Genomic DNA, 26,741 nt, shown 5'->3' on the forward strand with positions numbered 1-26,741 from the left:
TTTTGTTGCAACACACTGATTGTCTATTGTGATACACAGGCTCAGTAGCTCCCGGACATGTGGGATCTTAGTTCCCCAACCAGGGATCTAACCCACGGTCCCTGCATTGAAAGGTAGATTCTTAACCACTGGACCACGAGGGAAGTCCAAACACTTTAAATGAAAGCCAGCAAGCTTCACCTGATGGTACATTATTAATGCTATATGTCTGAAACAAACTCACTTCTCAGCCACACCTGCAGACAGAAAGCACTCATATGAGTATCTTGAGATGTTGCTTTGAAGATCTTATGCCAAAGAGCAAGCATTTATTTATAGCTTTACTTTTTTCTTTATCAAATGAATTTTACACACAAAAAGGGTTTTATGTATAGTGTTTTTCTTGCCTTATGTACCTCTTACTTTTCCTTCTCATTTTATTCACCTGTTGTTCTACATTGGCTATCAGTATTTGTCAGACAGCCTTCCTAGGTGTAACATCTAAAGCAAGACTCACTTGGGCGCCTTGCATTCTTTGCCTGGTGTTTGCCCAGTAGTACTCACTCATGCTTGTCCATTAGTTGTTGGGGTGATGAGCCAACAACTCAGCTGAGTACTCTCAGCTGGGACTGGAGCCTATTTATAGCTTGGCACTGATTAATGATGTGCGTGGGATAAGCCATTTGCAGACCCATCTTAGAAGCCCAGTTAGCCAAAGACAAATAGCTGAAAGTTGGCTGATGGGAGCACAGGAGGTGGACTCTTGAAAAAGGAGTCATTTAGAAACACTGGTATGACTTTTGGTTGTCATAACTAGGGAAGAGGCAGATTGTGCAGTTAAAATAAATGCCTTGGGGTGTGGTTTCTTGGTAGGTACCCCAAATTCAGTGTAAGGTGTGTTACTGATATACTTGCATAACTGCATCATTTCCCTATGCTGTGGGATCCACCATTTATAAACTTGCTTATGAAGCCTACCCGCTTCTCAGTCACACCTTCAGACAGAAGGCACTCATGTGAGTATTTTGAGATGTTCCTTTTAAAGATCTTATGCCAAAGAGCAAGCATTTGTAGCTTTACTTTTTCTTTATCAAATGAACTTTACACACACACAGAAGTGTTTGTGTATAGTGTTTTTCTTGCCTTATGTATTTCTTATTTTTCCTTCTCGTTTCATTCACTTATTTCATGTTGGCTTAGCATCCATTTCTTTACTCAAAACTTCTCCTCTTTGCCTTTTTCTATCCTTTATGTGAGACAATGAGGAAGAAAGACATTCATCTTGAAGTTATAGAGAAAATATCTTGGTGCTAACTGGAGGCATATCCATTTAGTGGTGTGCCAAAATTGGGCTTGGTACTTTATTTTGTCCTTTCCAGAACAGACTTTTTCTCCCTGTTACTGACAGAGAACTGACAGAAAACATTTCTGAAGTTCCATTGCCAACTTCTGGCTAGAAACTTTAGGGATATGTATTTCCTGAAGATAAATAATCCCCTTGTTTAGAAGATATATTTTCACAAACCTTTCTGAAATGCTTAACTCAAAAGTTATAAGGATGCCCAAATCCATTTGGGTGGAGAAAATCTAGAGATGAGAGGATGACTCCAACATTACACAGGAGATGAGACAAGAAAATTCACCAGGTGTCCTGGCTTTGTTATTAATGTTTGGTTTTGTGACTTTGGTTCCTCTACTCAAAGATCTTAATTTTTCATCAGTTCAGTTCAGTTCAGTCGCTCAGTCATGTCCAACTCTTTGCGACCCCATGAACCGCAGCGCGCCAGGCCTCCCTGTCCATCACCAACTCCCGGAGTTCACCCAAACCCATGTCCATCGAATTGGTGATGCCATGCAACCATCTTATCCTCTGTCATCCCCTTCTCCTCCTGCCCTCAATCTTTCCCAGCATCAGGGTCTTTTCAAATGAGTCAGCTCTTCGCATCAGGTGGCCAAAGTACTGGAGTTTCAGTTTCAGCATCAGTCCTTCCAATGAACACCCAGGACTGATCTCCTTTAGGATGGACTGGTTGGATCTCCTTGCTGTTCCAGGGACTCTCAAGAGTCTTCTCCAAGACCACAGTTCAAAAGCATCAATACTTTGGCACTCAGCTTTCTTTATAGTCCAACTCTCACATCCATACATGACCAATGGAAAAACCATAGCCTTAACTAGACGGACGTTTGTTGGCAAAGCAATGTCTCTGCTTTTTAATATGCTGTCTAGGTTGGTCATATCTTTCCTTCCAAGGAGTAAGCGTCTTTTAATTTCATGGCTGCAATCACCATCTGCAGTGATTTTGGAACCCAGAAGATAAAGTCTGGCACTGTTTCCACTGTCTCCCCATCTATTTGCCATGAAGTGATGGGACCTGATGCTATGATCTTAGTTTTCTGAATGTTGAGCTTTAAGCCAACTTTTTCACTCTCCTCTTTCATTTTCATCAAGAGGCTCTTTAGTTCCTCTTCACTTTCTGCCATAAGGGTGGTGTCATCTGCATATCTGAGGTTATTGGTATTTCTCCTGGCAATCTTGATTCCAGCTTGTGCTTCCTCCAGCCCAGCATTTCTCATGATGTACTCTGCATATAAGTTAAATAGGCAGGGTGACAATATACAGCCTTGACGTACTCCTTTTCCTATTTGGAACCAGTCTGTTGTTCCATGTCCAGTTCTAACTATTGCTTCCTGACCTGCATACAGGTTTCTCAAGAGGCAGGTCAGGTGGTCTGGTATTCCCATCTCTTTCAGAATTTTCCACAGTTTATTGTGATCCACACAGTCAAAGGTTGGGCATAGTCAATAAAGCAGAAATAGATGTTCTTCTGGAACTCTCTTGCTTTTTCGATGATCCAGCAGATGTTGGCAATTTGATCTCTGGTTCCTCTGCCTTTTCTAAAACCAGCTTGAACATCTGGACGTTCATGGTTCACATATTGCTGAAGCCTGGCTTGGAGAATTTTGAGCATTACTTTACTAGAGTGTGAGATGAGTGCAATTGTGTGATAGTTTGAGCGTTCTTTGGCATTGCCTTTCTTAGGGATCGGAATGAAAACTGACCTTTTCCAGTCCTGTGGCCACTGCTGAGTTTTCCAAATTTGCTGGCACTTTCATCACTTCCTGCAAGACAGAGCTCAGATTCTTCTACTTGGCAGCTTCAGGCATCCATAGTTTGATCGTGTCCTGCTCCCACAGCTTATTTCCTACCCCTCTCCCTAAGTGAGGGAGAAGGAAATGGCAACTCACTCCAGTATTCTTGCCTGGAGAATCCCGTGGACAGAGGAGCCTGGCAGGGGTCGCAAGAGTCAGCTACGACTTAGTGACTAAACCACCACCACCGCCACCACCTCCCTAAATGAATAAGCATAAACAACAGCTATCATGTATGTCTGGTCTTGTAAAAGCTGCTCAACAAATGCTCTTAATTCTTACATCACCCTGTAGTGTTTATACTGTAATCTCCAGTTTACTGGGGATCTGAGACTTGGAGAGTTAAAAAATTTGCTCTGGGACACACAGATGGCAAAAGTAAGAGAACCATGATTCAGACCCAGTTCTGTGTGACTCCAGTGGTCGCTGTTTTCCTTCGACCTTTCACTAAAGCCAAAGTGATCTTAAGAAACTGCTTTTCAATTGGCTTGGAAAGCCCATCCCCCTCGCTTCTGTTTTTAGATCTAAATCAAACCCATTCTGAAGAACCCCACCAGAACCTGCTTTGTTCATAGGATGCTTCCTAACCACCCCAGATGGAAATGGTCTCACCTGCCAGGTAGGCATCGGGAGCTTTGGGCTCAGATCCCTCTATGCCACCGTCCAATGTGTGATTTTTGAGTAAATCACTTAATTCTAGCTTGGCACATGCTGCAACCTGACCTCTAGAGTTCCACTCAGTTAAAACTTTTAGGATTCTGAACACCCTTTTAATTTCTTGTTAGATAAGAACACTAGTGTATCTCTTGTTTGAATATTTGTCTTTGACTCCTTCCTTAACACAGGGCTCCCAAATCATTTGTAAATCCTAAGTGATAAGAGCTCTAAGAGAACTTTTTATTCTACTGAGCTGACTCTGGGTGACCTCCTAGATAGGGGCTTGTCACCAGAAAGACCAGGCCATGATTAGAAGTTTGGGATTTTCAGCCTTGCCCCATCCTCCAGATAGGGGACAGGGGCTGGAAATGGCAGTAGTAGTTGGCCATGCTTACATGAAGAAATGTCCATAAGATCCCAATAGCACAGGGTTCAGAGAGCTTCTGAGTTGGTGAATACATCCACACCAGGAGAGTGATATGCCCCAATTCCCTGGGGACAGAAGCTCCTGCACTTGGCGCCTTCCAGACCTCACTCCATGTTTCTCTTCATCTGGCTTTTCATCTGTATCCTTTATCATATCTTTAATAAACTAGTAAATGTAAAAAAGTTAGGATTCTGAAGTTATGTCATGTATATAATTTCTTGTATGCGTTACATCCTGCACCTCTGTGCCTGTCTCACCCCCGTTTCCCACTGGCTGTGTGTGTGTTAGTCACTCAGTTGTGTCCAACTCTTTGTGACTCAATGGACTGTAGCCTGCCAGGTTCCATGGGATTCTCCAGGCAAGAATACTGGAGTGGGTGCCCATTCCCTTCTCCAGGGGATCTTCCCAATCTAAGGATCAAACCCGGGTCCTCCGCATTGCGGGCAGATTCTTTACCATCTGAGCCAGGTGCGGTGCCTTATGCAGAAGGAGCAGCACACAGATGGTATTGTGGAGGACCACATCTACTCTTCAGTTCTATCACACTCCCTTTTATTTGCTTGTCTCTTTTATTCACTTACTCATCCGTTTATTTATTTATTACTAGCACGGACGTTTCCTATAACTTCCAGGATCCTCCCTGAGATCTTCTAGAAGCCTCATCTCCACTTTTAGGCAATACAGTTATTGGTTTGGGCAAAATTATTGGTCAATAATTATTGCCTTGAGGGCAAGAACTTTTCATTTTTTTTATACTCAAAGAAGAAACTGAAAGGAAAAGTCACTTTGAGAATATGAGATTTCAGAAAAAGAAGTTTGAACAAATGCCAATAAACAGTTTGTAACATTTGCAGTGTCATGGTTTATTCAGCATTTCATCAATCCTTGTGCACCTGTGCATACTAGCCTATAGTTACTAGCCTGTATAGAAATATGGGTGGCTGCCAAGTAACTGAAGTCATCAGGTTTCAAGTTTGGTTTCAAAGGACTATCGTCTTCTGCACCATCTTCAGTGACACTTGTCCCATTTGACTCCTTAAATCTTTGGTTCCTGCAAGTTCTCAAGCATTCCTTTTAGGAGAAAATGGTTCTGTTTATCCCATCAGCAGACACCACTGAGAAAAATAGATATCATTGTCTTCCCCTCATACCCACCAGAAAATTCTTGGACCCCAGTTTTCACCTGTCAGGCTTCCCTGGTGGCTTAGATGGTAAAGAGTCTGCCTGCAATGCAGGAGACTTGGGTTCAATCCCTAGATTGGGAAGATCCTCTGGAGAAGGAAATGGCAACCTACTCCAGTATTCTTGCCTGGAAAATCCCATGGATGGAGGAGCCTGGGAGGATACAGTCCATGGGGTCGCAGAGTCAGACATGACTGAGCGACTTCACTTTCTTCACCTATCAGATGTTCATACTAACTGAAATTTGAAAAGAAAGGAAAAGGTGAGCATGGTCAACACCAGAAGGTCTACAGCTTGAACAAGGAGACCTATGTCTTCCCACTATTTTATACACTCAACAAACATGTATTGGCCCCTCCTGAGTATTTGGCACTGTTCTTAGACCCATAACTAAGTTCTTTCCCTGGATAGTACACCATCTCCAGAGGTGTTATTGTTGACTTCAAATTGCCAAGTAAGTGAGATAGAAATACTGTTTAGCTATTGGGTTGAACAACTTTCACGAGGACATACCATTGAACATAAGTTCAGGCCCTGAAAGAACTTAAGCTATTTCTCAATAAATTTGGTTTGGGGCATTGGGGCTTTTAAGAAAATTTAATCCAAAGTTATTGAACAATCAGTTATTGAACAAACAAACACATCTGATTAAAATTAACTATTTAATTAAAATTTAAAATTAATTAATATTTAAAATTAACTATTGCTGACCAACATCGTTTCTTCAGAGATGATAGATAAGTGCTATTGTGAATACCAAATTCAATTGATTGGTAGTGACTGCCTGCAGACAGAGTTCTGGTTCAGCAGGAAAGAAAGTGCCGTGATGCATTAGTCATGTCTGCCACTGTCATAGGAGAGAAGAATGCTGAGGTATGTGCTATATAATTGCCATCTAGGCTATTTCCTTCAAAGGACCCATCAGTAAGCGCGGCAGGGGGTATCACATTCGGGTGAAAACAGGGCAGACCCAGTGTGGATTTCTGTGATAGTAGCTGCCTTCTTGGATGCATTAGATCCAAACCAGCAAATGACGGAAAGGATTTTGCAGAATCCGGGCACTTTGGGCGGTTTTAATTGTCTGAGCTTTGTGGCCATGGTGGTTGACAGGTTCTCCTTTGAAGATAATAAATAGCTCACAATTACTTTACTTTGGAAAGTGCTCTTCTGCCCTGGGACTCCGTAATAACCAGCCATAGAAAAGGAAAGGCCTGGGGATTTATGAGATGTCCCAATTTACAACCATCTGGGAGAAATACAGCAGGACGTTGGTACATCAGTGTTTTAACCAGAGTTAATCCATCATTGCTACTGTACAAACCCTCTCTTTCCCTCTGCTTAAAACTATCACACAGATTTGACCCCAGGCTTCACCAGGACGGGCCAGAAATCATGTTTGAAAACATGTAATTCAGAAATACAGTCAAATTGACCTTTGGTTTACTACACTGAAGGGGATATTTTCCAGGTATGAGAAATTTTAAAACCTACTGGCGATAAGAAGAAAAATGAGGTATAGTCTCTTCCTTCAAAGGGAAACCAGTAGTGAATACATAATTTCAGGACACTCTGGGAAGTGAAGTCCTTGAAGTGATCAGATAAGAGCAGCAACATATTTGTACGCGCAAAAAACGGTGGTATGCTAAATCATCTCTTTGCTTGCCCTGCCCCCAAATTATATTGGTAACTCACATCCATGATAGTGCTTATTGAGGGCCATTGTTATTATTTGTTCACACCTATTTGTTCCTCCTGACTGCCTTTGAGTTCTATAAGAGTGAGCATTGGATCTAGTTCTTTGAGTTTCCAGCACTTCGGGACTGAATACATGCAGCTGACTCCTGAACTACATGGCAGTTATGATATCAACCCTCTGCATGGTCAAAATTCCACATATGATAGGTAGTTTGGGCATTTGCTTTGTAAGTGTGGCTCCACATGTAAGGATTCGACCAACTCTGAATCATGTAGCCGTAGTATTTCCTTTGAAAATAATCCACAAATAAGTGGACCCTCACAGTTCAAACCCATGTTGAACATGTTGTTCAACAGTCAACTGTACTTCTAAAGCTTCTAATGCCATACCCAGAATTGACAACTCATTAGATAAAATGTAGAAAATAAAAACATATTTACTCTTCATATGTTTTGTTGATGATTCAGCTGAATCTGGAAAGTAAAGGCATTTCTAAATTTCTCAATGAAGAATGATCCACTTATAATATCACACCGTAAACTACAGAAACAAACATTTGATATACCATTTGCTTAAAACTGTAAAAACACAAGAAAATATTACATGTTATTTATGGATACAGGCATATGTAGAATTATAAAAATATCTACAGAAAGAATATATCTCTGGCAAGGGTAGAATGAGGAAAGGATGACACCTATGGCATTCTATATCTTTAAAAAAGACATCTAAAACAAATATGGCAAAATGTTGACACAAATAAAATTAGTATGGTGGACAATGAGTATCTGCTATATTATTTTCTGTTTGAAGTATTTCATAATTTTGAAGTTTATAATTACTTTTTTAATGAAATAAGACCACTGAGTGGGAGAAAAATATCACACTCTTAATTTGATGAGTACTGAAAAGGAAAAAGTATTTGGAGAAGGATGGCAAGATCCCCTCCTGTATGTCAGAGTTTACACCAGTGGGCTCTGCTTCTTGGCCATCCCCCTGCACACTTTGTTTGCTGAGGGGCATCCACCAGCACTTTCACTTTGGTGCACTGTCCTTCCGGAGTGACTTGTCGAAGCAGTGATCCCCATGTCTTCAGAGTTCGGCAGCCTTGCCTGCTGGCAGAGCTGGTTTATAGAAGCCAGACCGTGCCTTTTCTACCCCATTTCCCCTGTGTGCTTGCCTGAGCAGTCTGCTTATGAAAAGTTTATTCAATCTCTCTTCCAGAGGGGCGGGTTGTCCTCTTTCATTTGTCACTATTTAATAGCTTATGCAAACCTGCTAGGAGAGCCAAATGTGGGAGACTTCAGGATTCACCCTCATTTACAGTAAGTACGCAACGCATTTACAGTAAGTCTTCTCCATAAGAACCTTCAAAGTTGTGAAATTTCAAAGATGTGAATGTGTGTGCCATGAATATCTAGCATGAGTGAAACGGCATCTTGCCTTCTGTCTTCTGTTACTGAGGATCCTTCAGCCCTACCATCTTCCTTCTCCTTTCCCTCCTCCAGTCATTAACTCTTCTTTCCTGCTCACTCTATGCCAGCCCCTGAATGTCGGCTGTTGTACTATACTATTGTACTTTTCAGGGTACTTTTTGGCCTGAAAACCAGCCCCGTTGGTTGGTTTCTGCCTCTCTCACCACACATGGTCATGCATTTTGACTGACTTACTTGACATGTTGTTTATTCAAAGCCATGGAATTAAATGCCACCCACTAATGTGATTGGCAGGGACTTTGCTTGCCTGAGGCAAGCATCCTCAGACACTGGTGAAAATAGCTCCCTACTGTCCACCAGAGCCTTCAATTAGCTAACCAGCAAATCTAGCCCGATGGCTGTATTAATCTGGCTCCCTGTCTCAGTGGGGAAAAGAAGGTTGGTCACAGGACTGTTTGCCTCTTGATCTCCCCCGCTCTAAGGGCAGGATGCAGAGGGAAGGCATTGATCCCAGCCCTCACCTTTTCTGCCTCCTCTTTTGAACTGGCTCCCTGTGGATGCTGAAGAAACTGAGAAGGATGTTTCTTCCACATCCATTGTTCTTCCACAAAGCCAGCACTAATTGATTTTGAGATGAATTGCGAGTTGAAATGTTTTTTTTTACTGGCTGTAAAGGTGCCTGAAACCCTAAATTAAAATGCCTTCTTGTGAAGAGCAGGGCAGCTGTTAGCTCCTGTGTCTTCATCTTCAGATGTGAAAGCACCCAGTTAGCACCTGCACGGAACCACAGATCAGACATTGTATGATAAGTTATTTGTGGGCTGATGGCAAAGCCCTCAGAGCTCTTAGTTTGGATTATGATCAGATTCTCAGGATGACTGAACCTGCCTGAGCATCACTACTACCCCCTGCTCTCTGATTCCTACTTTATTTGTAGTTAAACCAGGGGAAGTTCTGAGCAAGGAAAAGGCAGTGCCGAGCAGCTAGCTCCATTCCTAACAGCTCTGGGGCCATCTGCTTTGCTCTCGGGGTGAGTTTGAAAAAGTTATTTTTCATAGTCTCTCTAATAATAGCCCTCCATCAGGTTCCCCAGGCCCGTCTGGACACTGCCAGCCACAGGCTCGCTCACTCAGTGTTGGCACTCAGGCGTCTGCCATGTATCTGGAAATGCTGATGCTGACTGCTGCCCGGGGGACTTTGGGTTTGGGAAGGCGGCGGCTACCCTTGCTAAAATACCCTGAGCAGCACCTGAGCCAGGCAGCAGATGCTTGCACCATGGTGACTAGGGCCGCCTCAGTGAGAAGCAGCCCAGGGAAAATTACCCAGCCCCTGAGTAGGGGTGGCATCAGAGAGCCCTGTCCAAGCCTGCTCAGAGCAGATGCAGTCTCCTGACCATCTCTCTGACTGTCCCAGGTGAGAGCACTCAGCCTGTCCACACTGTAGCTAATACCTGAAGGCCAGCCCTTGGGGGAACTGTTACAGCCTTTGAGGGCTGTAACAAGCCAAACTCTGGGTTCCTCATCTGTAAGTTGAACGTCCCTTTCTCTTTTACCTGAAATGGCAATCAGCATAGCTCCTTCCTACCTTCTTATGCCTCCTTGTTTAAGACCAGTAGCCCTCAACCTCAGCTGAATATTAGTGCCTCCTGGGGAGCTTTGTAGAGCATGGCCAGTGGGTTTTCAGTGTCTGAAACCCATTCCCAGCTAGATGAATCAGAATCTATAGGGGTGAGGCCAGGCAAAGGTACATTTTAAATTTTGTTGTAGACTGAGTGTTGGGAATTACTGATTTTGAGGCTATTTCTTCTTTTAATCATTTGATGAGTCCATCTGTCATATATTAAATAGACCTTTTGTCAATTACTATGTAATTGGATCATGCAGACTCTGAATACACAAGAGTCATCACCAAGAAGGACACAGCCCATGACATTATGATACAGTCCTATAAGGGGAGAATAGGTGGTCTGACGTTGCCTTTAGCAAGAGGGCAGCAGGTCAGAGATGGATTTCTAGATTTGAAGAATGAGCAGGTATTGGAAGGAGGTCATTAGTCACAGGTGGGAGGAAGTAAGCACAAGTGAAGCCACAGGATGAAGTTCAAGGCACTGGGAGGATCTCAGTGTGGCTGGATCGTGGAATCTGGAGGGTGATGCAGTATAGAAGGTATCAGCTGGAGGGGAGTGGAAAGCAACCCTGAGGGCCCATGTGGTCACACTGAAGGAGCCAGTCTTCACCAAGAGGCAGTGATGAGGTTACATTTTGGAAATAATCCGGCCTCTATGTAGAGAGGCTGGAAGGGGCAAAGTTGAAGCCAGAGGCTGTTGGGAAGCTGCATCAGGTGATGAGGCAGGGCTCCAGGGGTGGGTCGGTGATAATAATGTGAAGTCGAAGAAAAGGATAAATATTTAAGACGTGAATGAGCATCTCACACTTCTGACAACTATAATCCTCCGAGCAAAATTCCCAACTTTCATGAACATTAAGATTCCCCAGCCCAGAGAGTTTTACCATTTGGATCATTGCTACTTTGTTTTTCATCACTCACCAAAGACATAATGAAACTCCAAGTTGCAATACCTGCGCAGTACAGATACATGGGGCCCAAAGAACAAGACCGTCAGCAGTTTGCATTCCAGACTCTGATTTGGGAGGAGTCAAACCAATGGAACATCCCAGTCTTCAGTGAACTCTTCTTATTCTCAGCTCCTGGGTTCATATCTTGGCTTTTGATCTGGTGCATAGTTAGCCTAGTGTTTGCTGGATTCGGAAATGCTGTCTTAGAGAGGTTCAGTCATGGTGACCTCACAGCCCATGTTACACTCAGCATTGGCCTTTGGGTCAGAATTAGGTCATCAACACCCCCTCTGAGGGATGCTCACAGGAGCTTAGAGGCCTATTAAGACCCACTGGAGCATCAGAGGTGGGGAGAAGCTAAATAGCTTGCTGGTTCTTATGATTATCACATGCCAGGCTTAGATCATGTCCTCTATGAAGTGCAGAGACACTTTATTGCATTTATTAATGAACAGACTATTTCAAATTCATCTGGTATAATTTGAGGACATAGGATGAAATCAAGGATGAGCTGGAGGTTGCACACCAGCTGAGCTGACTTGTGATTTCAGAACAGTTTCTATTCACTTACATTAAGCCTGATCCCATGGGGCCCTAGAGAATCAGGCCCATCAGCAGGGGCCTGCACTGGTCCAACCCCAGTAGGAGGTGTGGTAGAAGGAAGCAAGGATGGGCCAGACTGTCTTCCAGTCCCTGAAATCATTCTGAGGGAAAGCTGAGAACACTGTTTAAAGAAACAACTCTTTAATCTGTCTGAATCAATTCTATTCAGTGCAACCTAAATATAATCTTGAATTTCCCTGCACATGTTATGAACCCCCCAGGTTGTCATGAGGTTTTTTGCATGCTGCAAGGAAGATTTTTTCCCTTTGGATAAGCTATTATTAGAATGGTGATTCACAGGAAGCCTCCTAATGATGGGTATACTGTAACGGGGTAAATACTGTGCATCTTCTAATCCTAACTAGAGATATTCACCTCCACTTTATAGACAAGGAAACAAGATTCAGAGAAGCCAGAGCAATTTGCCCAGTTAAGTGAGTGATGGAGGCAGACTGTGAAATGAGCACTGCCTAATTCTAAAGCCAGGCATTTTTCTTCTATACCAGGGGTTAGCAAACTCCCACCTGCAGGCTGTATACCCAGTCCACCAGCTATCTTGTCAAATGAGGTTTTATTGGAACACAGCCATGCTCATCATTTCTTATTATCTGTGGTCACTTTCATGGCACCACAGCAGAGCTGGGTAGCTACTACAGACACTATATGATCCACAAAGCTTAAAATATTTATTATCTGGCCCTTAAGAGAAGTTTGCCAACCTCTGCTCTAGATCAAACTGCCCCAAGATAAATACAAAAAACTTAAATCCTGCTCCTTGGGCTAAGAAATCACTTTTAGTTTTTCTTTCTTTCATTTAATATACTTGATTTGTCGTTGTTCAGTCGCTAAGTCGTATCCAACTCTTTGCGACCCCATTGACTGCAGCATGCCAATACACTTGATAGTACTCAGCAAAAACTCTTGTTTGTGTGAACTGACTCAGGCAGTCCATTCCCTACCTATGGCAGAACTATAAAGTAAAATCATCCCTAGTTTCCAGAAACTATCCTAAGTTTAAAGACCTCTAAAGGATGGAGGTCAGTTGACAGCCTACATCTGGTTCAGTTAACTGTTCCTGCCAGGTAAGTCACCAGTTTTCACTCTAACTTCTTGAACTTTTTCTGGGCAAGGACACTTCTCCCCATATTCTAACCTTGGAGAGTAGCCCCCTAGAGTGAGTCCCAGTCTCCAGAAAAGTATCCTGCTTATACATGGGTGCCTGGGGTCTTCCTTCCCCCAGACTCCTCTCCAGGTGGAATCCCTCCAGTTTTCTGAGCCTTCTGCTGTTTTATGTGAAGAACATTTCTGGGAAGAAAAATGGTTCCAGTCCTAAAATCCAGCAATGAGAACTCTCCCTCATGAGTCATTTTAGAGCTGGACTGCACTGGTATCTGTCTTCCCTAAGACAGCCTTTTCTCTTCATCATGGAGATAAATCCACTTAATGGCACCACTGGTTGGGTCATTGTATGTTTGTAAGCATCCGCTTTAGTGTATACTGCTGTGGCTTCTTCCAAAACCCTTCACTCAACTTCAGATCAGCCCCCTCCAGCTCACCTCTGGAAGAAAGCCCAGAACGACCTCTGGAACCCTAAGACACCATCTCAAAGCCACAGACATTATTCCTTAGGCTGTGGAAAAGTGCTCTCTGAGAGGTGTGTATCAGTCTTAGTGTTCTGTTAAGGTTGCATTTGTTTAATTCTGCAGATGAACGGTAGAAGCCTGAGAATCTTCAGTGTTGAGCCTATCAATCATTACAGTCTGGAAGTTTCTTGTTAAGTACCATGGGCCACAATACAAACAAGAAACAGTGCCTGCTTTCCAGGGATTTACAATCTCGATGGGGTTACAGGTATACTAGTCATTAACTTCATTGCTTTAGAGACATATGACAAGAATCTCTGTAGAGGCCACACTAAAGGCTCAGAAGTGGTGCTGGACAAATGCTGAGATCAGAGGTTCTCACACTTGAAGGTGCATCAGAATCATCCAGAGCAGCTATTAAAATGCTGACTCCTGGGCCCAGCCCTAAAGTTTCTGATTCTGTGGGCCTGGGGTGGGCCTAAGAAGCTGAATTTCTAGCAAGTTGCCAGATAGTACAGATGTGGTCTGGGAATATTTTTATAGGAGAAACCTCTGACATAATTTCATTCTCAGAAGGTAAGGGGGCTCACATTTGTCATGAATCTAATATGTTCCATTCACTGTGTCAGATGCTTTGCACATAATATCTTGTTTAGATTTTACAACAACCCTGTGGACTCTGTACTATTATTTCCACTTCACAGTGAGCAAACTAAGGCTTAAGAAGGGGAACTAGTGTTTGCTAACTATCTACAATATACCATGCAGAGCTTTGGGCTTTACCTCATTAACAATAATGGCAACCCACTACAGTATTCTTGCCTGGAGAATCCTGTGGACAGGGGAGCCTGGTGGACTGTTGTCCATGGGGTTGCACAGAGTCGGACACAACTGAAGCGACTTCGCATGCATTCATGCATTGAAGAAGGAAATGGCAACTCACTCCAGTATTCTTGCCTGGGGAATCCCAGGGACAGAGGAGCCTGTGGGCTGCCATCTATGGGGTCGCACAGAGTCAGACACGACTGACACGACTTAGCAGCAGCAGCATTAACAATAAACAGTGTGTGTGTGTGTGCGCGTGCGTGTGTGCGCACGTGCTCACATGCTCAGTTGCTGAGTTGTGTCTCTTTTGTGTCTCTCTTCGGACCCATGAACTGTAGCCAGCCAGGCTCCTCTGTCCATGGGGTTCTCCAGGCAAGAATACTGGAGTGGGTTGCCATTTCCTACTCCAGGGGATCTTCCCAACTCAGGGATCGAACACGCATCTCTTGCATCGCCTGCATTGGCAGGTGGATTCTTTACCACTAGCGCTCTAATGAATCTCAAACGATTCATTCTCCCAGTTTACAGATGATGGAAATGAGTCTGGGAGGGATTGAGTGTCTTGAGGAAGCTGGCGGGCTGGCTTCAAAATTGTGTGTGTTGAGCTCTAAAGGCTGTGTAGCTGCCCAGCAACCAGTACCCATCCATTGGCTGAAAACTACTAACGTGAACTCCAAAAGCATATTTTCCCTAATACCTGAGTCATGTACTGCCTACCTCCTGCCTTAGCTCTTGCCAGTCCCTCTGCCTGGAGGGACATTTTCCTCTTCCATTACATCGTAACTCCCATTCATTCTTCAAGTCCCAGTAACAGTCGTATCTCAACCATGTAGACTTTGCTGACATGCCTCCTTTCCCCAACTGGCCCAGGAAGAAATATGCCCTTGTATGTGTCCCAATATACATTACTGAATTCCATCACACCACCCAAAATCCTCTGATGATTTATCATTAGTAACAGAAAAAACAATCCACATTTTTCATAGTCAGTAAAGCTACCTACCATCTTCCAAGCCTTACCTCTCAGCTCCACCTCATTTCTCCAATTAAATGAAACCACCAGACACTCTTCTCTACTCAGAGCTGTTCTCTCCTCTCTCTGAGCTTGCCTCATGCCATTTCTTCCACTGAGACTGGCTCCTTCCCTACTCCTCCTCGTGTCCAGGTCTGGCCTCTCCTTAAACCCCAGCTGCAGTCCCCATGCTGCACCCTCAGCCCTCTGGCACTTGAGAGGGCCTCAGCAAGTATTTGAGGGATGAATATCTTGCCTGTGCTCCACTATGATGTCACTTCCTCTCTTGGAAGATGCAGGTGGAGTTGCAAATCTTTCACTTTCCCAGGCCAGGAGCTCATTCGGCACAAGCACATTCACTCTTAGGGCCTTTTACATTGTAGATGCTCAGAAACAGTTGTTGAATGGATGGATGAATGATGCTGGATAAAGATGTAACTGGAATGTCAGGGTCAAAGAGCTGATGAGACCAGGAGCGCACACAGGCCCCATGGATCAGAAGCTCATTGCAGTTAACAATGATGAAACCAGAGCACTGTTAGACTGCCAGCATGCTTGATTCTATTCAGGGATTCCCCAGCACTTACACCGTTAACCCACTCCGCCAAGGAGCTCAAAGGTTTTCTCCATTTAAAGTACAAGTGTCTTGTGAGACCCCCACTTCTTTTGTAACATATGATGTTATCACAGTCAGTGTGTGCTGGGAAAACTCCAGAAACACACGGTTCAGACTACAGGCACGGTTCAGACCTTGATTAAATAATCAGTCAATACCAAATGCAAATTCTAAGAGTATGTTTTCTTTGATGTCTGTGGCAAAGCACATGTTGTAATTAAGAAGTTTTAAGTTCATCGATTTGTTCATGTCTCTGCAACACCATCTGTGGGTTTTTCAGAAAATGATTAAAGGTTTTCCAAAGAGGGTGGGGTTAAAGATGGTGGCTGTGAGTATCCTGATTTAAATTGCACACATAGAGCATTAACAGAGACTTCACATCATTAATTCTAGTTCTTGTAGAAGATGTGTTGCAAAGGAATAGAAGGCTATTTGATCCCTCTGACTATTTTGCCCCTTCTTAAAAAAACAATGACATCTATCGCTCAGGTCATTTTTCTTGGCCATAGAACAATGCCCAGTGCCAAGCAAAACTGTGAGGTAGGCAAAACCAGTATTTGGCTGCTGTTTTATCCTGTATATCTACCACTTGCCTCCCTTTTCCTGGGGCCAGTGCTGTCCAGACCTCTTCACCGTTATCAACCTACTCTTAAGAAAAAGGCTATATTTTCTTCAAACTAAAGTGTAAATGATTGTTGGGGATTTAAAGGATTGTTCCACTTATGGATGCTTACATCTTTCAGGGATCAAAGTCTTAGGCAGGAGAAATGAAATTCTAACAGTGGATTTTAAGTGCAGAGTGTAAGTAGAAGCTGAAGAGTTTCCCATACTTGCATAAGGGATTATCATCATTTCCATGCAAAGGTACAACCATGCATATAAATGAAGATGATTTTAACTTATTTGTTTTCAGAATAGCTTTATTGTTCCTACCCAAGGTCCTTCTCCTATTTTTTCTCCAATCTGGGCAACGTCAGCCTTTTAAATTGGTACTCCTGCATACTTCATTGCTTATTTTCACTGAGATCTTTGGTTGAAAATGACAAAAATCGCATTCAAACCATTTCCAGAAAAAAGGCTTATGTAATCAAACCAGCAAATATCAGGGTTGAACTGACATTGTGGTTGATTATGTCTTCATCATTGGGCTTCCCCTGTGGCTCAGTGGTGAAGAATCTGCCTGCAATGCAGGAGATGCAGGTTCGATCCCTGGGTCAGGAGGATCCCCTGGAGGTGGACATGGCAGCCCACTCCAGTATTCTTGCCTGGAGAATCCCATGGACAGAGGGGCCTGGCAGGCTACAGTCCAAAGGGTCACAAAGGGTCAGAGACAACTGAAACGACTTAGTACATGCACATGGCATCACCATTATTAACACATTCTTTGTCTCTCTCTTTCTCTCTCTCTCTCCACCCCCCACACACACGTGCACATGCTTCTAACTTTCTTGTGTCTGATTCTACTGGCATCGGGCTCATTATCTTCCACTCTGCCATATGTTAAGGGACATTCTCACAGTTCTCAATTTGAGGCGAAAAGAGCACACTTTAATTCTGCCTCAAGTTGAGTCAGATAAGTCTGGGAAGGATGCTGACTGGTCAGTTCATGCCACATGCCCTCTTACTAGCATTAGCATTGTGTCTAGTCACACGTAGTCCAGTGACTGTCATCTCTGACAGCTCCTTAAGAAACTCATGAAATAAGAGAATCACCTGGCCCTCTGAGCCTGTGTTTTCTCATCTATAAAATGAGGAAAGTGGAGAGAGCTGTTAAGACTCCCCCAGCATTAACCTAATTCTATTTTAAAACCTCTTCATTTTTGGTGTTCTAGTTGCTATATCTTTGTCTCTCTTACATGTCCTACCTCCCGCTAGAAGGTCAAGTAACATTAGGAGATAACAATTACAACCTTGGCTCAACTCTGAGTTTCTCTAAATGAGGAAAGGGGCAGCTCCTGCAGTGCCCCTCACATGAAACTACAAAGTGTTATAATTCAGCCTTGACCATATTTAGCCACCATTTATACTGCAAGATACGAGATGGTCACAATTTCAAAATTTGTGAAGCATCCCAAATTTAGCATTTTGCCTGAGTAAAAAAAGAAGCAGATCACGTGGAAGGTCAACTGGAAATTTTCCTTTCTTCCATTACACTGGGGGCATGAAACAATGTTTATGTAACTGGTTCCAATTCAGACACAGCCCGGGTTTCAAGCAGTTAAAATATGGTAGTTTCCATATTATTTACCTATTTCAACATCACTGAATATGCATACTTCATTCTAAATTCATGTGACATCCTCTTCTTTGAAATACCTTCCCATCTGCCAACAATGTTTATCCATCCATCTGCTCTGTCACATCCACATTTCAGCTGTCATAATCTTTGTTCATCCTGGTTCTCTTATTAGACCCTTAGTTCACACAAGGCAAAGACCATACCTTCAGTTAAGTTCAGTTCAGTCTCTCAGTTGTGTCCGACTCTGCAACCTCATGAACTGCAGCACGCCAGGCCTCCCTGTCCATCACCAACTCCCGGAGTTTACTCAAACTCATGTCCTTGAGTCGGTGATTCCATCCAACCATCTCATCCTCTGTCGTCCCCTTCTCCTCCTGCCCCCAATCCCTCCCAGCATCAGGGTCTTTTCAAATGAGTCAACTCTTCACATGAGGTGGCCAAAGTATTCCAGGAGTTTCAGCTTTAGCATTGGTCCTTCCAATGAACACCCAGGACGGATCTCCTTTAGGATGGACTGGTTGGATCTCCTTGCAGTCCAAGGGACTCTCAAGAGTCTCCTCCCAACACCACAGTTCAAAAGCATCAATTCTTCAGTGCTCAGCTTTCTTTATAGTCCAACTCTCACATCCATACATGACCACTGGAAAAACCATAGCCTTGACGAGGCGGACCTTTGTTGGCAAAGTAATGTCTCTGCTTTTTAATATGCTATCTAGGTTGGTCCTAACTTTCCTTCCAAGGAGTAAACGTCTTTTAATTTCATGGCTGCAGTCACCATCTGCAGTAATTTTGGAGCCCAGAAGATAAAGTCAGCCACTGTTTCCATCTATTTGCCATGAGCACTCAGCAATGTTTGTGATGTTGACTTCACAAATGATGCTTCTCAAGCAAATTTTTGTTAAAAGTTTCTATCAATACAGTCTGATTGGGACATCCCTGGTGGTCCATTGGCTAAAACTGCACTCCTAATGCACGGGGGCTAGGCTTAATCCCTGGCCAGAGAATTAGATCCCACATGCCACAGATAAAAATCCCACGTGCCACAACTAAGACCGACCACAGCCAAAGACATAAATAAAAATATTCTTTAAAATATAGTCTGACTTATGGTAATCCTAATAACCAGTGGAATTACACTGCAGAGAGCAATCCAGCCATGGCCCCAGAAAGTCCCATGAGTCAGTGGACTGGAGGACAGTTGCCTTCATGCCTTTACATCGGTGTTTTTTACATCACCAGCAACCTCTTCTTTACAGGGCAAGCATGGCAGGCAGTCCTCTGAGAATAGTGTTGCCTGCTGGATAAAGCAGATCCATAGTGAATGCTATAGATCTGTCATCCTTCACATTTTCTTCTGAAGTTTCTCAAGATTCCTGCAATTAGATTTATTTCTTGTGATAAAATACTTCTTGCCTGATAGTCCCTATGAAAATGCGAATAGATTACCTAGTAGTGGGTAGTCTTACTGTGAGCATGGATTCTTAAAGGTTAGAAGCATATAAGGAAAAATAAGGGTTGATAGCACTTGAAAATAGACAGACCTGTTTGTCTCCTGGCCACCTATGACTCATCTTACCCTTGGTTCAGCCGTGTTCAGTTGACTAAAGGAAAATGTGGTTGACATGGGACTCCTGGTTACATGAGGGCAGGGCAAGCAGTGTGCATGCAGATGACCGAAGAGTGAGCTATCAGACATCCCTGAGTTGAGGGGACTCGTGGGCTTATGGGTTCCCTTATGGGTTCCCTCAAGGCTCTGGTTTTTCTGAGGGCACATTTGGTTTTGCTACCAAGAAGGATTCATTTTCTTGTTCTGCGTCTCAATGCCTCTGGACCCCAGCAGATCCCTGGACAGGTCCTTATTTGTAACAGGACGGCTATGGGAGAGACATCCGCTTGGAGAAGGCACCCTGTACCATCAGAGAGGGGCAATGCCATTACACAGAGCTCAGCCAGTGCAACAGTCTGTCCAGTGTGTGGAGGACATTTCAGCTGCCTAATATTACTTGAGGTGGTGAGATTTTTTCCCCATCACCTGGCCATCACTCGGGTTTGAAAGTTCTGGTTGCCACAGTCTTTTCCATGCTATAAGACTGATATTTCTGTTCAATAAAATTTCATGAAATATTGGCATTTTAGTGGGACTAGTCAGTGAGTAGGATTCCCTGGTGGCTCAGATGGTAAAGAATCTGCCTGCAGCACAGGAGACCTGGGTTTGATCCCTGGGTCAGGAAGATGCCCTGGAGGAGGGCCTGGCACCCCACTCCAGCATGCTTGCCTGAAGAATCCCGTAGATAGAGGAGTCTGGTGGGCTACATTCCATAGGGTCGCAAAGAGTCAGACACGACTGAGCAGCTAATACTTTTTTTTCCCATCAGTGAGCAGTTACTATCTACTGTGCTTGAATTGTTGCATGAATAACTTTTTAGAAGCCATAGGAGCATACTGAGATCACATTCATCATGATGGGATAGGTGGTACCCCAGGGCTGTTCAACACTGTGTATGTTCTGTTCACCATACAGGTATCTTAGGTTTCAACTAGATATGTGTGACCTTAGAGAAGTTCTCAATCCTTTTCAGCAACCATTTTCTTATATATTTTTTAAATGTTGTACTTTTTGATTTACAGTGTTGTGTTAGTTTCAGCTGTACAGAAAAGTGATTAATTATACGTATTCATATATCTATTCTTTTTCAGATTCTTTTCCCAATGTTGAGTCCATTTTCTTATCTTTAAAGTAGTAGTAAAAACATATACTCTACTGTATTGAAAAGAGGATTAAATGAGTTGATGAACAGCAAAGTGCCTGACACTGAACCTAGCACATAATTGAGGTGCATTGGTGATCTACTCTTATTTTTAAGTTGCAGATGACCTCAGAATGTTGGTATGAAGGCAGTAAAATACAGCATTTACAGTCAGCCCTAAGATCAAATCTCAGCTCAACCACCTATCAGTCATCTATAGAATTTTGGACTAAAGTTTTCAAAGCTTCAGTGTCTGCATATAGGAATAATGATGATACCTACATCCTGAATTTGAGTAGATTAAAATAAAGAATATGTATGAAATATCTTTCGTAGTATCTGGCTCATAGTAGGTATGTTATCAAGGGTAACAATCGTTGTTAGCATTTGTAATGGAGGATTTGAAGAAAAGAAGCAGCAAGGTTACAGTCTCTTGGATGCCTCTGTGTGTTTTCTGGTCTTTTCCTGCTCTAGATATTTGGATGAAGATGAATCCACATTAATAGAGGCAATGGTTAATTGCCTCCTTGTGGTCTGGACCTGTCCGGAAGCAGCCAGTTACCATATTCTTCTTTTTTCTTGAGGCTTCCACTGGGATGTGTCAGTTCTAATTCAATAGACCTCTTTTTTTAGTGCCTGGCTCAGAGAGGCAATACCACATGCTCATTTCTGGATATATCATCTATATGAACACTCAGACCTTAACTCCATGGCGAAAGCAATCCAGGAGGGACAGGTGTAGGTATTATTTCACATTCACTTGAACCAGTGCCAACCAAACTTCCAGAGTTAATTGTGTCTCAGAGAGTTTCTCCTGGAAAAAAATGATTATGCATACTTCTAGCTGTTGCTTAGACTCCTTTTGTTCTTGACTTTGCATTGTCTACAGTCATATCATATATCAAGCAAATGAATAGGTATATACCCTCCCACCCTAAGTCTCCCTCTCCCTTCCCAATTCAAAGTTAGTCAATCCACCATTTCCTTGCAATTCCAATAGTATAGGAGGAAATGGAAGCTGTATATCATAGTAGTTGACTCTTTGGAAAAGCACGCTCCAAGTTAGGGCCAAAAGTGCAAATGAAGGGAACTTGCAAATGAAGGGGGCTAGGGAAACATAATCTGTTCAGAAGGTTTTTCTGAATGGGTAAGGACAATCCCCAGGAAAATTATGGTCTTCCTTCAATCTCACAGGTAATGCAGGTGGTGAAGGAACAGGTTATGAGAGCTCTTACAACCAAGCCTAGCTCCCTGGACCAGTTCAAGAGCAAACTGCAGAACCTGAGCTACACAGAAATCCTGAAAATCCGCCAGTCTGAGAGGATGAACCAGGAAGATTTCCAGTCTCGCCCGATTTTGTAAGTTACCTCTGACCCCTGCCTTTTAACAGCTCTGACGCACCATTTCTAGGGTGAAAGCCTGTCACCCAGCTGGGCTGTGTTGCAGTCTGTTTATGGAAAACCAGTGAAAGATCTCTACTCAGTTCCTGAAGTCTCAGCAACTCCTTGAGAAAGGCTGGGCAGGGGTGGGCTACGGGGAGGTGGAGGCAGGAGGTGCTGGCAGGAGGATCTAAACCAAGAAGTGACCCAGTTACTGCTGAGTCCTCTAAGGATTTGCAGCTGAAAAGACTGGAAACTTTTCTAATACTTGGGACAATCTTTTTTGTTTTGTCCATAAAGCTATAGTCTATATAGGCACTCTTGAGTGGCAAGATGTTCTGCTTCAGACAGAATGAGACTTAGCAATAATTAAAACAAGAAGAACATTGAAGTGTCATAAGTGGGAGGGAGCATGAGCTTGCAACGGAGCAACCTACTGCCTCCCTGCCCCACTGGCTCTGCCTCGCATCAGAACATCTCATGTGGCTATCAGCAGAACATCTCTTGTAGCTATCAACCCAGAGGCCTGAGGTGAAGAATCAGGGGGCTCCTTTTCTTAGGATTTTGCATCAGGTGCACTTGCAATGGTTGTGTAATTTCATCTCCATCTTTATGATGTTCTAAACCTTGAACGTGAACACAGTTTTAGACTGTTGTTTCCTTTATCTTTTCTTAGTATTGACCTGTTTATCTTCCTGTGTCCTTTTCTTAGAACTAGGTCAGTTTTGTTACCTTATGCTTCATAGGGAAGAAAATAGGAAACAGGATGGGAAGTAAAGAATGTGTTTGATATTTACTCTCATACTTCCCTCGAAAGACTGAACGTGGCTTCTTCTGAACTTTCCTATGAAACCATCTTACATCATTGGTGTCATGAAGCACCTCGTCAACATCTCTCTCTCTGATTCCTTTTCTTTATCCCTGCTTTCTGTTTCTTGTTTCAATTTATCTGATATGTTTAGTGCTTGGCGATTTGCAAAGTACCTCCTTGTGTTCCTTATGCCGTATCATGTCCTCACACCTGTGTGAGGAAGGCAAGTCTTATTTCTACTTGAGGACCAGAATATAGTCTAGAGAGGAAAGGACCTTGTTGGCAAGTGTAGGAGCCAGCCCACAGATCCCGTACCTAATTCTTCATTTCCCCTACCAGAGCTGCTTTGCCAAGTACAAGGCTAAGATGAAGTTTTAAAAAATGCACAGAAAAAAACATAGCCAAGCTATAGCATCTACTCTGTGTTTGTTTTCAAGCCTTAAGAAGCATTATTAGAAGCTGCAGAGCAGAACTGTGAGCTTTTTGGGGGATGAGGTTAGGCAGCAGGGGAGGGGCCTTTGGTGGCTCATGCATGCTTAGTCGCTCAGTTGCTTGAGACAGTTTGGACCCCATGAACTGTACACTGCTAGGCTCTTCTGTCCATGGAATTTCCCAAGCAAGAATACTGGAGCAAGTTGTCATTTGCAGTGGGTTGCCATTCCCTCCTCCAGGGGATCTTCCTGACCCAGGGATCAAACCCACATCTCCTACATCTCCTGTATTGGCAAGCGGGTTCTTTAAAACTGAGCTACCTGGGAAGCCCCTTGGGCAGCTCACATCTATGTAAAACCTAAGCCATACCCACATCAAGCAGCAGGCAGCACTCATGAGAGGCAGAGCTGGGGTTTTGCTTTGGTCATCAGCTATTAATAGAAGAAGATAACAGCCCCTGAATACCAAGTAGAAAGAGCTTTGAATAAACAGCTGACTCCTCAGAGACGCAGTTTATTTCTTTTTTTTTTAATTAAAAGAGTTTGTTATTGAAACATAGTTGACTTGCAATGTCATGTTAGTTTCAGGTGTATAGCAAAGTAATAGATAGATAGATACTTTTTCATACTCTTTTCCCTTATAGGTCATTACAAAATATTGAATATATTTCCCTATGCTATACAGTGGGTCCTTTCTGGTTATCTGTTTTATGCAAAGCAGTGTGTATATTTTTAATCCCAAACTACTAATTTATCCCCTTCATCTGCTTTGGTAACCACAAGTGACCATGTTTTGGGTATAAGTTCGTTTATATCATTCATTTTTTTTTTTTTTTTAGATTCCACATATAAGACCATTTCTGTTTTGGGTATAAGTTCATTTATATAATTCATTTTTTTTTTAGATTCCACATATAAGTGATATTATATGATATTTCTTCCTCTGTTTGACTTACTTCACTTAGCCCATCTCTAGGCCCATCTGTGTTGCTACAAGTGGCATTATTTTATTCTTCTTATTCTTTTTTCATAGCTTAGTAGTATTCCTTTGTATATATGTACCACATCTTCTTTATTCATTTCTCTGTCAATGGACATTTACATTGTTTCCATGTCTTGGCTATTGTAAATAGTGCTGCCGTGAACATAGAGGTGCATATGTGTTTTTGAATTATAGTTTTCTCCACACATATACTTAGGAGTGGGGCTGCAGGATTCTCTGGTAGTTCAATTTTTAGTTTTTAAGGAACCTCCATACTGTTCTCCATAGTGACTGTATCAATTTATAGTCCTACCAACAGCATAGGAGGGTTCCTTTTTCCCTACACCCTCTCCAGCATTGATTGTTTGTAGATTTTCATTGATGGCCATTCTGATTGGTATGAGGTGATACCTGATGCAGTTTCTCTTTTGCAAGGAGGGACAGAGGCCCTTTGCCCCATCCTGGGACCTACAGTACTGAAATGTTGGATTTCATAATGTTTGTTTCGTCAGATGTGTGAATACAAGAAAGTTCTATTATGCTTTTGACAACAATTCTTAAAGCCTAAAAGGAGTCTAAAGGGACCACTTCAGTTAAGTACAAAAGGCCAAGTGATTCTAAATTAATGTTTGACCATGACTTTGTTCCAAATAAGACTGTTAAGTGCGTGTCAAGTACAAACATTTTGCTCCTGCTTTGACTTCATATCTTTACTTCTCAAGGCTCTGCTATGATGTTCTGAAGTTTCATCTCCCTTTCTTTCCCTTTTTTATAAGAAACTCTTGTCTTTACATTTATTATTATATACCTTTATGCTTATTGTACAGAGAGAAGCTATGAAAATACAAAAGAAATCTCCTGTATGTATATACATTGGCATCATCACTTGGGCATGGGACTAAAAAGCACCATGGTCCACCAGAGCTCTGGTAAAGTCATAAAAACTTGTCAGAGCTATTTCATGGGGGAGACCATGAACCAGCCTGGTCCCTATCCTGGCCCCTGAAGTAGGCAGGAGGCTACCAGCCTCCAGCTGCTTCTCCAATGATGCTCGGTCTGTTAGAATGATCTGCTAGACAGGAACTCATTGTTGTAGTTGGATGAAGTCTAAATGCTGCCACAGTGGCTCATGGGATAAACCCACAACAAAGAAAATGCAGAGAACCATGTATGATTGTATTCATTCATTCATTCACTTAACAAGTGTGTATTGAGTAACTCCTTCCTGCAAGGTCCCGAGGTGCTGGGACAGGCAGAGACACTTGGCTGTCGCTGTGCCAGGCTTTAAAGCTGAGACTAGCAGGGGTTATCAGGGACTGTGCTCAGTGCCAGGTGAGAGGAAGCGCAGGTGGATGGGTTGTCACAAGAGCACACAGGAGACACATTTAACCCAAGCTTGGGGCGTAGGAATTCATATTTTAGAACTGAAAGGCAACTTTAAAGTCATCCAGGTAAAGCTTTTCATTTTGTAGACTGGGCAGTGGCTGGGTGGGATGGTTGATCTCTGGTGCAGAACACTGCTGACCATCCTCTCCCCCTTGCCTGGCTGCTGCCCACAGAGTGGGAGCAAATCTCAGAGCCACGCAGATCCCTCGAGGCGTGCATCTCATTTTTATAATGTTTATATTTCCTGAGAAGAACAATGCAAACTCTGGGTGAACAAATATTTTGGAAGACTGTGTATTCAGTGGGTTGAAGAAGCCCTGTTTTCTTTCTTAGCTCTTGACTTAATTATTTCAGAAGGAGGTATTTGTTACTTTCTACTTCGTGTGACTACAGGGAGGATAAATTCATTTGCACAATTGATCTGAGTTAATGGATATAAAAAGCTTAAAAAGCCCCCAGATAGATCATTTGCCATGATGTTGGGGGGAGGGGAGCTGCAGGGACAAACACCATGGAAGCAGAGTAGCAAAATGTGGAAAACGCAGACCCAGGAGCTAACAGACTTGGGATCAGATTCCCAGGCCATCACTTGCAAATGTGGCTCCTCAGTCAAGTTCTGTCACCCATTCTAAACTGTTTTTCTCATTTCTAAAAATAAAGTTGATAAAATGTCTACATTGTTGAGTTGTTCAGAAGACTCAATGAAGTAATACATGAAGAGCCCTTAGTATATGCCCTGCACTTAACAAACACTCTGAGAAATAGTCACTCTTATTATAAGTCAATAACCAGAATTTAACAAGTTGTCACACTATCAATATAGAAATGGTAAAACTGACACTGTGAATATATTTGCTTACACCTCATCTTATCTCGGAGTGTACAGTAAAAGTAGGTGAAGAAGAAAAAGGAAAAACAGAGCCAGAAATATGGCTACAGGCTGACCTGCAAATCTACATCCTTGTTAAAGACTGGTCACAAGTTTTGCTCATAGCTTTCATAGCCAATGCCAGTGTTCAATGCA

At 42.9% G+C, this 26,741-nt stretch overlaps 1 protein-coding gene across 5 annotated transcripts in view; it reads left to right on the top strand.

Moving 5' to 3' along the window:
* The window catches only part of ELMO1 (engulfment and cell motility 1), a 559,777-nt gene that overhangs the window by 497,078 nt on the left and 35,958 nt on the right, over positions 1-26,741 (top strand). For all 5 annotated transcript variants that reach the window (XM_043463190.1, XM_043463189.1, XM_043463192.1 and 2 more), the window contains one exon: positions 21,923-22,086. In XM_043463190.1, coding sequence (XP_043319125.1) covers positions 21,923-22,086 — 164 coding nt within the window. The remainder of the gene's footprint in view (positions 1-21,922; positions 22,087-26,741) is intronic.

The sequence above is a fragment of the Cervus canadensis genome, chromosome 3, assembly GCF_019320065.1.
Source record: "Cervus canadensis isolate Bull #8, Minnesota chromosome 3, ASM1932006v1, whole genome shotgun sequence".
NCBI classification, from domain to species: domain Eukaryota; kingdom Metazoa; phylum Chordata; class Mammalia; order Artiodactyla; family Cervidae; genus Cervus; species Cervus canadensis.